This window comes from Cebus imitator, unplaced genomic scaffold, assembly GCF_001604975.1.
Source record: "Cebus imitator isolate Cc_AM_T3 unplaced genomic scaffold, Cebus_imitator-1.0 Scaffold25, whole genome shotgun sequence".
NCBI classification, from domain to species: domain Eukaryota; kingdom Metazoa; phylum Chordata; class Mammalia; order Primates; family Cebidae; genus Cebus; species Cebus imitator.
Window position 1 is genome coordinate 4,116,290 of NW_016107340.1, and position 14,283 is coordinate 4,130,572.

The 14,283-nt window shown below is 37.9% G+C and overlaps 1 protein-coding gene across 2 annotated transcripts in view; it reads left to right on the plus strand.

Moving 5' to 3' along the window:
* Positions 1-14,283, plus strand: part of ARHGEF26 (Rho guanine nucleotide exchange factor 26) — a 133,742-nt gene that overhangs the window by 69,832 nt on the left and 49,627 nt on the right. For both annotated transcript variants that reach the window (XM_017522903.2, XM_017522902.2), the window contains 3 exons: positions 374-526; positions 3,609-3,738; positions 7,169-7,243. In XM_017522903.2, coding sequence (XP_017378392.1) covers positions 374-526; positions 3,609-3,738; positions 7,169-7,243 — 358 coding nt within the window. The remainder of the gene's footprint in view (positions 1-373; positions 527-3,608; positions 3,739-7,168; positions 7,244-14,283) is intronic.

Sequence of the window (14,283 nt, forward strand, 5' to 3'; positions counted from 1 at the left end):
GTTTATTCTAAAGTACCTGAATACAGAGAAATGCCTCTGATTATCAATGTTGAAGTCAAACACTCAAAGCAATGAATTGGGTTTTTTTGGTTTTGTCTTGTCTTGAACTCCTGGCCTCAGGTAATCTTCCTGCCTCAGCCTCCCAAAGTTCTGGGATATAGGTATGAGCCACAATGCCCAGCCTCAAGGTGTGTTAATACGATAGATTTAAACTTAGATAAACTTTTTATAGTTTTTAAACATATTTTTTAGTTGGTACTCTGTACTGTTGAATTTTCAAACCTCGTGTAATAGCATTACATGAGGATTATCTGTTATCTCTGTTAGAGTGTATGAAAGAAGCATAAATGTTTTCCCCCCTTTGGTTTTTCAGGTTCTTTATAGAGTTGGAAGCAAGACATCAGAATAATATCTTCATCGATGATATAAGTGACATTGTAGAAAAACACACAGCATCCACATTTGACCCATATGTGAAATACTGCACAAATGAAGTCTACCAACAACGAACACTACAGAAATTGTTGTAAGCAATGTTGAATGCTACAGTTTTAATAGTCTAACCTAGTTTTAATTAGGCTACATTGACAAATTAATTGATCATTTGAATTATATTTAGAAATGCCTCCTGATAGGCTATTTCCCAGAAGAGAAATATTTAAGAGCATGACTTTTAGGGTGAGGGTGTTTAAGTAGAAAGATTAGTGTGTAGAGAATTTTCTCTTTTAAAATGATAATTTGTTATTGATGTTGTCCTTTTTATTGTTTGTTTGTTTGTTTTTAATTGCTGCAAAACACAGAGGTGGTCCTCACTCCAAACCCACAGTCTTCTAAGCTTTTAACTGGTAAAAAGTGGCTTTCCTGAGACCTAGAGTGGATTCTTGAGTAGATTAAGCAGAAGCTAAGATTCAGGGTTTTCTCTACTATTCTAATCTCTCTCCATTCAACTGACAATGATGATAAATTTTTTAATAAAAATTGCTGATTATTGCCCCCCCCCCCCCGGGGTAGTTAGAGTTGAGGAGAAGGAAGTTCTGAAGGAAAGCAATAGAAAAAAATAATGTTCTTGAAAATTTCAGTTGTGCAGGAAAAGGCTCAAACATTAGATTTCCCATCACATCTTTTCTTTTTGTCCTTTTTAGATTACTGAGAGTTTTGATGTGATACGTATGTCCTCTGTGTCCTCAAGAGAGTCAGCAATTGTTCAGTAATGCCTATATGTCTTTTAAAGGGTCCTGTTTATCACAAGTATCTGTTACAGCACAGTTGTACACTGCTGTAAACCCAGTTTGGGAGCTTAATGGCTGTTATTGTTCTCACCCCCTTCTGTGAGGTGTGGCATTTATGACCATAGCATGAAGCTTTAGTCAACTTCTGTGCAAATATGTGAAACCCTTATGGCGGAGAAGGGGTTGAGGGTGACTAACTTATGGCTGCTTGGAGAAATAGTCAAAGCCTCCAAGCTGGTAAGAGGGGCTGATGATGGCCCCCTTTCTTCTCCACATCTTCACGACATTTTCATATAGCCAGGGTGGAAAACACAGCTGCCAAACCCAAATGAGATTTTTAGTATAAAGCAGGGTTTGTTCGCAGAATTGACATTTTGGACTGGATAAGTCTTTGTGGTGGGCTGTCCTATGCATTGTAGAATGCTTAAGGGCATCCCTGGCTTCTATCTGCCAGATGCCAAAAATGTCTCCAGATATTGTAACAGGTCCCCTGAGGGTAAAACCACACCCATCACTTCCCCTCTCCACAGAGGTTGCTCTGTAACTGTTAGAGAATGCAAATTCATATCTGAAAACAAAGTCTTGAATTAGAGATAAATTTGGGTTTCATTTTGTTTTGCAGGAGTTAAAAAAGATCAGTAGGTACTGCTATACATCATGTGACTCTTAAAGGTTCTTATCTTAATGATTGTAATGATAACATCATCTGCACTTTCACATGGGAATTAGTAGTTGTGTTTTCAGGGCCTTTGTTGCAGTCGATGTGAATCTGAGGTTAGAACAGTGTCTTTCAATTCTAGCTGCCTGTAAGAAATGCCTTGGGGCCTGGAAATGAGCAAATATACAGCGCCCAGAGTCCATCCCAGACTATTTAATCAGAAGCTTTGGAAGATGAGGGAGGGAACTGGGACCTGAGTGATTTACATATGCAACTAGTTTAGAGTTTGTTTTTGTTTTGTTTTCTTAGCTTTCTAAAAATCTCAAAGCTTTCAGCAAAAGGAAACTTAAAACTTCTCGAGAAAGTGGAAATGAAATGTTTCTGTATAATTTCTTTTCATTTGCTATTCTGGCATTCTCCCCCTCCTGCTTTTAGTAGCAGCCTTGAACCAAATTATTTAATTTTCAAAATAACATTTTTAAAAAATATGACTGCTATTGCCACTATTCTGCTTCCTCCTCCCCTCATGGGAGTATCATATCCATCAACCTACTGCCCTCCTTGCCTTGGAAAGTGGCAGTGGAACTCTCCAGAGCTTCTCATAGGATGAAGAAGTGAGGGGACAAGAGTATCAGATTTAACATTAGAAAACTTAGGTTTGAGGTCGGGTGCGGTGACTTATGCCTGTAATCCCAGCACTTTGGGAGGCCAAGGCGGGTGGATCGCTTGGGACCAAGAGTTCAAGACAAGTCTGGCCAACATGATGAAACCTCGTCTCTACTAAAAATACAAAAATTAGCTGAGCGTCTTGGCGCACATCTGTAATCCCAGCTGCTGTGAGCCTGAGGCAGAGAATTGCCTGAACCTGGGAAGCAAAAGCTGCAGTGAGCTGAGATCGCACCACACACCACTGCACTCCAGCCTAGGTGACAGTGAGACTCCCATCTCAAAAACAAACAAACAAAAAAGAAAACCTGGGTTTGACTTCTGTCTTACCAGTTACTAAGTCATATTTACTCGGTGCGCTAGGCACCTTTGTGCCTTCCATTCTCTTACTGGAATCCCTTTCTGGTCTTCCTTAAAAGTTATGTTGGTGGTTCCACATGAAAGAATACAGTATATGTCACAGAATCTCACTAAGTTTCATTAAAATGTTACAGCAGCATTAATACTTTTCTTACATTAACATGAGAAAAAGAGGAATATTTTGACATGTCAAAAAGTTTCTGTCTCAAGAAGAGGATCTTTGTGGCCTAAAGCCTCTGAAGTCCAATCTAACTGACAGTTTCTTATATCATTGTCTAGGGCCGGAGAAGTGGCTTAAAATATTATTTATGATCTTATTAATGATATGTGTTTATAGATGATCAGATAGAAGGCCTAGTCTGTATGATTTATGACCCATATGCTCACCATTATGATACCATGGCTTCTTCATTTGCTTACCTTCCACTTCTGTAAGTTTCTAACACATACATGTTTTGCCTTATTGTTAATACTGTTAAGTGAAATCCACATCTTATTATATTCAGCCTTGAATATAAAAGGCAGACAAGCCATTTGTATTTGCCTGTGTAATTATATGTTTAGGATGTTTTCATGTATTTTTAAATAGTTGATGCTATATGTATTTATCACAGTATTTTGTAGTACCTTTTTATTTGCTCCTTAATTTGAGGAGGAAATATTTTAAAGTTTCTCTTTTCTTTGTTTTCCCTCAGAGCTACCAATCCATCCTTTAAGGAAGTGTTGTCAAGGATTGAGTCCCATGAAGCCTGTAGGAACTTACCCATGATCTCATTTCTCATTCTCCCCATGCAGAGGGTGACCCGCCTTCCGCTGCTGATGGATGTAAGACATGACGGTGGCTTTTTTCTCTGTTTATAGCTGTGCTTCTATAAATCTGATTAAGAAAATTATTCTTATTCCACTTAAATTGATACATATTTAAAGGTCTAAAAATCCCCCAATCAAGTGAGAAGGTGTTGTTTGTTTGGAAAGTCTCACCTGTATCTGATAGCTCTGGAAATTATCTTTCATTTAGTCTTCCGCGGTCATTCTAAAGAAATTGGATCTCATCGCTCACTTACTCAACTTTTTTTGAAATAGGAAGAGTTATGGCTTAAGTCAAGAGGCCTGGATTCCAGTTCTGGCTAAGCCATTAGGCATGTGACCTTGAGCAACTCAGTTTCTTTGGGCCTAAGCTTCCGCAGACTGATCATTGAGATCCTACATCTATAATATTCCAAGGTACCCTGAGGCTTCCATTTCTTACAGAAATGAGAGTTTCTTCACCATGGCAAAGCATAGTATTGCTTGTATTATGCATTATGCAAAGTGAGTGAGGAAAGCCCAGCATCCTTCTTGTGTTAGGCAGCATTCATGAAGAAAACAAGTATTTGACTTTGAATAATGACAAGACATGACTGGGGCAAGTGAGTAGCCTGCTTAGTAGTACGTGCAACTGGAAAGACAGGTAGGCCATGGGCAGGAGGACCTGCCACTGGCTGCACTGGAGCTGCTGAGGCAGCAAAAGAGAAAAATGGGGTGGCTCGACAGAGGTCCCATTCCAGCAGTGGACCACAGAGTGTCTTTTTGATCCAATTAGAAAATATTTTGTTACAATCCTACTTTAAAATGGGATCACAATGTTGATATAAGGTCAACTTTTTACATACCTGATTTTTACTAATCAAAACAAAGTAAAATATATATTAAAAATTATGATTAAGGTTACAGAGTAAATTTCACATTCTGTATCCCATTGTAAATTCTAAAATATATTCTTTTAAAATTCTGAAATTTTGAAATGTGTAAAAGTGTGGGACCGTGAGCATTTAGTTGACTGCTGCAGTTTTGGAGAGGTTTTGTCAGATATTTCAGAACTCACAGCATGTTGTGCTCCTCAAGTTCACCTTGATCTACTGCCTTCACACCTTCTCCACCTATCACCTGTAATTCAGGAACATCCCTCCTGTGCACATATTGGGAAGCTTGCAGTTCTGAACATTTCACTTTCTGATTTTTTTGAGATCAATATTTATCATGTCTAATGATAGAATGCAGCTGAGTTATCTAAATCAAATTTTGGCTTAAGAAGGAATCTTGGTCCATATAAGGAAATATTATTTCAAACATTACTATTTTTTTTAAACATGAATTCCTTGTAAATATAACGTTTATTGTAATGTTAGACTTTTGAATTTTTAGGTTGTCTTTTTCTTCTTCTGGAAATGCACTTTATTCCTCTTTGAGAAATGGAATTAAAAAAACAAAAATAAATAAAATGCATTTTAAACATGTTTTCCAGATTTTCTATGTACTGTGATCTTCAAGCCTTTTATATCCTCTTTAATTTTGAGAAAATTACTTGTATAGAATGGGACTCCACAATCTAACACATTATATTATACAGTGTTGGAGATTCATTCCGTGATTGCTCAGTAGGCTTTAAACTTTTTTTGATCCGCAGACCCCTTTGAGATTCTGGGTAAAACTATATATAGCTTTTCTTCCCAGAGAATGTGTGTATGCACAAAGTTTTACATAAAATGTCAATATATGGACTCCAGCTAAGGATGCCTTCTCTCAGGGCTGTAAACTGATATTTTCATGCTGCTTTCATACCCATTCATGGGTCATAAAACTGATTTTTGAATTATGAGCATACGCACATTGCTCATAAAGTGGTTAAACGTTTCACGAAATCCTGGTTCATTTATGTGTGCCTATGTGCTTCTTGCAGTGTAAAAGTATTCTTACAGTGGGTCATAGTCAAAAAATATAAGAACCCCCACAGATGATGCCCTCTGTGTTTCTCACATAGCACATAGTTAAAAATCTACACGCCTGACTTTCAGATATCTTGGCCTGGTGCTTCTCTACATAAGGGACCAGGACCCAGTGATTTGCTAATAGCCAACTACTTTCTACCTCTGCCTGGTTGCTATTGCCTTAATCTGTTTCTCGTGTGTGGCAATCTAGCCACTTAGGCAGAATATAAATGTACTTAAAATGATGTCTTTCCAATTTTACCTCACTGGAAATTCAGTTAAGCTTGTTAATTGAAATAAATACTTTCAACAATTAAGTGGTTCCCTAGGCTTTGAATGTGTGTGTATAGCTTTAAAATTATATGTAATCAAATTTACCGTGAATTGACCCTGTTTGAACCTGATTTTACTATCACAAATGAAATTTCTCAGTTTAAATATATCAACCAAAAACCTAACAGGCTTTTTTTCCCCTTGCTGATTTTGTTTTTGTTGTTGTTGTTATTTTTTCTTTGAGACTCTGTTGCCCAGGAGTGCAGTGGTACAATCTCGGCTCACTGCAGCCTCCACCTCCCAGGCTCAAGTGACCCTCCCACCTTAGCTTCCTGAATAGCTGGGACCACAGGTGCACGCCACCATTCTTGGCTAATTTTTGGGGGAGTCTTTTCATGTTGCCCTAGCTGGTCTTGAACTCCTGGACTCAAGCAGTTTGCCCGCCTTGGCCTCCCAAAGTCCTGGGATTACAGACGTCATGAACAGCTGTGCCCAGCTGTTCTTTTTAAGTCATAATGTATCCTCTATAAATATAATTGCCTCTAATAATAATGATTATAATGGTGATAATTAAAGTAACTCTTATGTATTGAGAGCTTTCCATGTTGCCCTGGCTGGTCTGAGTCTTTCCATGTTGCCCTGGCTGGTCTTGAACTCCTGGACTCAAGCAGTCTGCCCGCCTTGGCCTCCCAAAGTCCTGGAATTACAGACGTCATGTGTTCTTTTTATTCATAATGCATCCTCTATAAATATAATTGCCTCTAATAATAATGATTATAATGGTGATAATTAAAGTAATTCTTATGTATTGAGGGCATACTGTATGCCAGGCACTCATAAAGAACTTTACATAAATTATCATTAACACTTGCAACAACCTAGTGATATATTTGGCATCACCCCAGTTTTACAAATGAGGAAAGAGAGGCTTATAAAGACAGAGTTGGTGACTTGCCCAAGGTTGGATAATTAGTAAGGGGCAGACCTGAGATTTGAAACCAGGTTTGCCCATCTCTGAATTCTGTCTTCTTAACCATTCCCTGGATGGACTTGGATCCTGTGTTTGAAGATTATTTCCTGGTTTCTAAATAGGATTTTAATATTACCGTCATACTCATCCATAATGCTGTGTTCAGCATTAGCTTTGCTGTGAGTAAGAGGATGTGGCTGGACATTGGTTTAATTTACTTAATAAAATAAATCAATTAATTTTGTTCACTTTTACTTCATTACAGACTATCTGTCAAAAAACACCTAAGGACTCTCCGAAGTACGAAGTCTGCAAAAGGGCCTTGAAGGAAGTAAGCAAGGTAACTGTTGGGTGACAGTTTACTTGTAAGGCAGGAAACCATTCAGTTACCTCAGAAGAAAGTATGTTTTGACTTGATGCTGAAAACTGGTAGAGTCTCACTGCCATTTGCATAGCATTCTTTAGGTAGTTGGAAACCAGAACAATATTTGCTCTACTCAAGTGCAATTAGTATTTTTGCTGTTTCAGACAGTTTTGCTTTAAGGGCCAACAGATACCTCATTTTCTTTTGGTGGCTGAATAGCTATTTATTCATTTCTGATTCAGTAAATGTTTATTGAATGTCAATCACTGAGCCAAGAATGATGCCAGTTCTTGGAAATGCAGTGATGAGTGAGACACGTGTGGCCACTGCACTCATGGAATGTGCAGTGGAAAGAGGAAGGCAGACACTGAATAGAGTTACAATGAAGGGTGGTGGGTGATGTGATAGAGAAGGCCACAGTGGTGTCTAAACTGAGACCTAACACAGGAATGGCTATGAGTCCAGGATTGGGGAAGAGAGTGTCCCAGGTATGTGTAGAGATCCAAAGGCAAGAAAATATTGGAGATTTTGAAGAACTGGAATGTTCTTTATGTGACTAGAATGCAGCACTAGGGAACCAGCTGTGTGGGTCCTTGTTATACATACTAGGCTGTTGGGTGCCTTATTCTAAGATGATGTAGAGGCTAACTTTATGTGCTATGAAGATGATAGCGGGAATGGGACCAGTTCTGAGGCCAGTGGTAGTTGATTAGGCAAGGGATGGTAGTGGCTTCTATCGATGTGATAGTAAGGTGGTGAGAAGTCTGCCTGTATACTGGGGAGGTGGGAGTGGAGACTGATGGGGTGGGTACATTTCAGGACAGAAGTCAAGGAATATGTCTCTGGCTTGGGCAGCAAGGTTGGATGCTCTTCTTCATCTATAACATGAACATAGGGAAAAGTGAGTAAGCTCCATTTGGGTCACGTTGTCATTGAGATTCCTGTAGAACACTCAAGTTGGCTAAATAAACAAGTCAGGAGCTCAGAGAGGAGACTGAACTGGAGACATGGATTTGAGAATCATCAACATATGGACAATAGTTGAAGCTGGGAGAGAGAATGAGGTTACCTAGGGAGATTGTGTGCAATGAGAAGGGCAGTGAGCCTGAGGAATGACCTTGAAGAATTCTGGCATTCATAGTCTTCTTTAGGAAAAAGGAGCCAACAGAGGAAACTAAAAAAAAGAACAAAACAAAATAAAACATACCAGAGAAGAAGGAAAACCGTAATACCTTGGCAAATGGCAGATAGTTTGGTGGTCAACTCTGTTGTATGCCCCTGAAAGATAAAGTGAGATAATGATTGAAGTTTTCCTTGGGTTTATCATCAGGTAGGTTACGTGCTGGGGATGGTGGTTGTGGGGAGGGTACCTGAGTTGAGTGTATTGAGAAGTGAGAGGGAGGTGTGAATATACAGCCAGCCAGCAGTGGTAGCTAAATGTCTAAGATTCAGAGAGTGGAAAGAGAAAGAGCTGTAGCTGAAAGGAAAGTGAGAGAGGGTCTTTGTTTGTTTAAAGATTAGAAAAATGTAGGTAGGGTTAGCTACTGACAAAAATATCTAGCTGAGAGGAAGCAATAGAAGGCACAAATGTCACTGAGGATACTGTATGAGGTTGGCACAGGAGCAGAGATAATGGTAGCATCAGAAGCTTCCTAAAAGTCTCCAGTTACATAGCCCTGTGTGAATTTGGTATGGCTTTGTACTACTTTACTATGAAGTACTATTTCTTTTAGTCAACTTTACATCAAGTCATCATTTTACTTATCCTCATCTTAAAATCATGGGTTAAAGTCATCCCCACTTAAAATCATCCCCACTTAAAATCATGGGTTTTATAAGCTAGTTTCTCTTTTTTTTTGAGACAGGGTCTCACTCTGTCACCCAGGCTGGAGTGCAGTGGCATGATCTTGACTCACTGCAACCTCCACCTCCCAGGTTCAAGCAATTCTCTGCCTCAACCTCCTGAGTAGCTGGGATTACAGGTGCCCACCACCATACCTGGCTAATTTTTGTATTTTTAGTAGAGATGGGGTTTCACCATCTTGGCCAGGCTGGTCTTGAACTCCTGACCTCATGATCCCTCAGCCTTGGCCTCCCAAAGTGCTGGGATTACAGGTGTGAGCCAGTGTGCCCAGCTGCTAGTTGTTTATTTTTCTAATATACATTTTTATATTAAGAGTAAGTGTATCTACGGCTGGGCATGGTGTCTCATGCCTGTAATCCCAGCATTTTGGGAGGCCAAGGCTGGTGGATCACCTGAGGTCAGGAGTTTGAGACCAACCTTGCCAACATGGTGAAGCCCTATCTCTACCAAAAATACAAAAATTAGCTGTGCATGGTGGCAGGTGCCTGTAATCCCAGCTACTCGGGAGGCTGAGGCATGAGAATTGCTTGAACCCAGGAGGCAGAGGTTGCAGTGAGCCAAAACTGCATCATTGCACTCCATGCACTCCAGTCTGGGCGACAAGAGCAAAACTCCATCTCCAAAAAAAAAGAAAAAAAAAAAAAAAAAAAGTAAGTGTATCTGTGAGCCACTTAAATTCATCTCTTCGTCCCATTGATGATCTGCACACCTATTTTGGGAACAGTAAATAAAGAAAGCCTGACAAGTGACAAGTTATGTAAGGTACTACTGCCAGTTGCTCTTCCTCCAGGACCTCAAGTCTTGTGCTGCCTTCCTAGAGGAGGAGTGGGGGAGGGTAAGGGGGAAAGTTTTTGGGAGAAACTACTTGAGAAGTTCTAGTCTTGGACATAAATGAGATTTTGACAAGTTTTGCCTGTTTGTTACTAAGAAATTGACATAAAATAATTTGCAGAGAGAAAAAAATAGGAAGATACTAGTAGTTGATTGTTGAATTGAACCTGGAATCTTAATTTTTTTCAAGAATTTTACTTCCAAATTACAGCAGAATGCTGCATTCCTTCAGGCGTCTCTTGTTCACTTGATTGCATACTGGTTCTTTCAGGAAAGACTGGCAAAAATGTAACAGACTAATGAATTGCTTTACCTTGATACTATAAGTATGTAAAAGGCTATCATGTGAAGTGATACCATCCCAGTGACTTGCTTTCTCTGAAGGGCATCATTCCTTTCTCTTTATCAATAGAGCCATAAATATTTGAATTATTCCCTCAGTCTCCCAGTGTTACAGAGGAACTGAAATCGTTAATATAGTCAGCTCAAGAATTAATCTTCTGTTTTATTTGTGAAGGTTACTAATGAGTTTGTATAGATTCTGGGAAAATAATATGATTATTTTCAGCATAAAGAGTATGCATAGAGAGCGTTTACGGTTCAGAATGAAAATGTAGAACTACATTTGTTTGCTTTACCTAAAATCAGAGAAATTGGGAGTTCCCAATAGTTTATTTCAGATATTTAAATTTGATATGTTGAGGCCCAAGTTTTTAGAACCAGATGCTGCCTTAATCTCTTGGGTAAGTCTCTCTAAGTAGTTACTCATTCTTGGAAAAAAAAAGGCAGACCTTTTCGGTAATTAAAATACTAATGGAGTTTATTTGCATGATGCAAATAATACTTTGAAATTGCTCATGCAATATTGCTGAAAAGACTGACAACTTCTTTAATTTAGGGGTTTGGAAGGACTTACTGACCTATCAAACAACTCAAAAACAAGAACTACAAGAAGTACATTTCTATAAAATGAAAAATATGCCTTCCTCCTGATTTTCTGTTAACATGTTGGGGGGAGAAGATTTCTAGGGAATCTGATAATTTCCAGAGAATCCAGTAATTCAGCTTATCTAGGGGGATGTGTACCGTGTAAGGAATGGTGATCAAGAGATGGTTTTATGCCAAATGAATCTTCCCTGTTCTTTCCATCTGTTTACTCTTCCATGGAAAGAGAATGTCTGCTTTAACTCTGACCTCATCAAAACTCTATTTAGGGTTGGAGATAGTGTTACATTGTGAGCTTTTCTTCCAGAGGCAAAATAGTCAAGCTCTATTTAATCTTTCTATAACATATTGCCTCGGCCATTTACAAAGAAGTACATGTGTGTGACAGATGGCCAACAAACATGAAAAAATGCTCAGCATCGCTAACTATAAATGCAAATTAAAACCACAATGAAGTACCACTTTACTCCTGCAAAAGTGGCCCTAATTTAAAAATCAAAAAGTAATAGATGTTGGTGTGGATGTGAAACATCTTTAGGTGAAAAGGAATAGGAAACATCTTTAGGTGAAAAGGTGAAAAGGAAACACCTTTACCCTGATGGTGGGAATGTAAACTAGTACAACCAGTATGGAAAACAGTATGGAGATTCCTAAAAGAACTAAAAGTAGAACTACCATTCAATCCAGCAATTCCACTACTGGGCATCTACCAAAGGAAAATAAGTCATTATGTGAAAAAGACATTTGCATACTCATGTTTATAGCAACACAATTTGCAGTTACAAAAATAAGGAACCAATCCAAAGGTCCATTAACCAATGAGTGGGTAAAGGAAACGTGGTATATATATACACCATGAAATATTACTCAGCCATTTAAAAAAATAATAATGACATTTGCAGCAACTTGGATGGAATTGGAGACCATTATAAGTGAAGTAACTCAGGAATGGAAAACCAAATATCATGTGTTCTAATTTATAAGTGGGAACTAAACTATGAGGATGCAAAGGCAAGAATGATATAATGAACTTTTGGGGATTTGGGGGTAAGGGGGGAGGGTTGTGGAATAAAAGAGTACACATTGGGCACAGTATACAGTGCTCAGGGTACACCAGAATCTCATAAATCACCGCTAAGAACTTCTCCATGTAATCAAAAACCACCTGTTCCCTGCAAAGTATGGAAATAAATGTTTTATAAATAAGTAGATATGAAAGTATTTTTTTTTTTTTTTAGTTAAAAATAATTCAATTATACTCTTTATTTTAAAATGCAGGGGCTTATTATTTGACTGTAGTCACCCTGTTGTGCTATTGTATAGAGCATATAGTAGGTCTTACTCATTTTATTTTTTCGTACCCCTTAACAATACCCACCTCCTCCTCAGCTCCCCAATACCTTTCCTAGCCTCAGGTACGCATCATTCTACTCTCTATGTCCATGAGTTTATTCTTTTTTAATTTTAAAATCCCACAAATGAGAACATGTAATGTTTGTCTTTCTGTGTCTGGCTTATTTCATTTTACATAATGATCTCCAGTTCCAGCCGTGTTGTTGCACATGACTGGATATCATTCTTTTTCGTGGCTACATGGTACTCCATTGTATATGTGTACCACATTTTCTTTATTCATTCATCTATTGTTGGACACTTAGGTTGCTTCTACATCTTAGCTATTGTAAACAGTGCTGCAGCAAACATAGAAGTGCATCTCTTTGACATACTGATTTCCTTTCTTTGGGGTATATACCCAGTAGTAGGATTTCTGAATCATAACGGTAATCAATTTTTAGTTTTTTAAGGAACCTCTAGACTGTACTCCATAGTGGTTGTACTAATTTACATTCCTACCATCAGTGTATGAGGGTTCCCTTTTCTCCACATCCTTGACAACATTTGTTATTGCCTGTCTTTTGGATATAAGCCATTTTAACTGGAATAAGATGATATGTCATTGTAGTTTTGATTTGCATTTCTTTAATTATCAGTGATGTTGAGCACCTTTTCATATGACTATTTGCCATTTGTATGTCTTCTTTTGAGAAAGGTCTGTTCAAATCTTTTGCCCATTTTTGATTGGATTATTAGATTTTTTTTCCTATAGAGTTGTTTGAGCTGCTTATATAGTCTGGTTATTAATCCCTTGTCAGATGGGTAGCTTACTCCTATTCTAGGGGTTGTCTCTTCACTTTGTTGACTCTATCCTTTGCTCTGCAGAAGCCTTTTAACTTGATGTGATCCCATTTGTCCATTTTTGTTTTTGTTGCCTGTGGCTGTAAGGTATTTTTAAAGAAATTTTTGCCCAGACCAATGTCCTGGAGATTTTCCCCAATATTTTCTTGTAGTAGTTTCATAGTTTGAGGTCTTAGGTTTAAGTCTTTAGTCCATTTTGATTTGATTTTTGTATATGGTAAAAAATAGGGGTGTGGTTTTATTCTTCTGTGTATGGATATTCAGTTTTCCCAGCACCATTTATTAAAGAGATTGTTTTTTCCTCGGTGTATGTTCTTGGCACCCTTGTCATAAATGAGTTCACTTTAGGTGTGTGGATTTGTTTCTAAGGTCTTTTTTTCTGCTCCACTGGCCTATGTGCCTGTTTTTATGCCAGTTACCATGCTGTTTTAGTTATTATAGCTCTGTAGTATAATTTGAAGTCAGGTAAAGTGACTCTTCCAATTTTGTTGTTTTTGCCTAGGACCGCTTTGGCTATACTTGGTCTTTTGTGGTTCCATATAAATTTTAGGATTTTTTATATTTTTGTAAAGAATGTCATTGGTATTTTGATAGGGCTTACATTGAATCTATAGATTTCTTTAGGTAGTATGGACATTTTAATAATATTGATTCTTCCAGTCTATGAACATGGAGCATTTTTGTATTTTTTGGTGTCTCCTTCAATTTCTTTCATCAGTGTTTTATAGTTTTTATTACAGAGATCTTTCACTTATTTGGTTAATTCCTAAGTATTTAATTTTATGTGTGGCTGTTGTAAATGAGATTACTTTTTAATTTCTGTTTCACATTGTTCACTGTTGGCATATAGAAATGCTACTGATTTTTGTATGTTGATTTTGTATCCTGCATTTTTACTGAATTTGTTTAATAGTTTTTTTGTGGAGTCTTTAGGTTTTTCAAAATATAAGATCATGTCATCTGCAAACAGGATAATACAATTCCTTCTTTCCAAATTTAGATGGCCTTTATATCTTTCACTTGTTTGATTGTGTTAGCTAGGACTTCCAGTACTGTGTTGAATAATGGTGCTGAAAGTGGATATCCTTGTCATGTTCCAGAAATTAGAGGAAAGGCTTTCAGTTTTTCCCCATTCAGTATGATACTAGCTATGACTCTGTCATATATGGTTTTTTTTTTT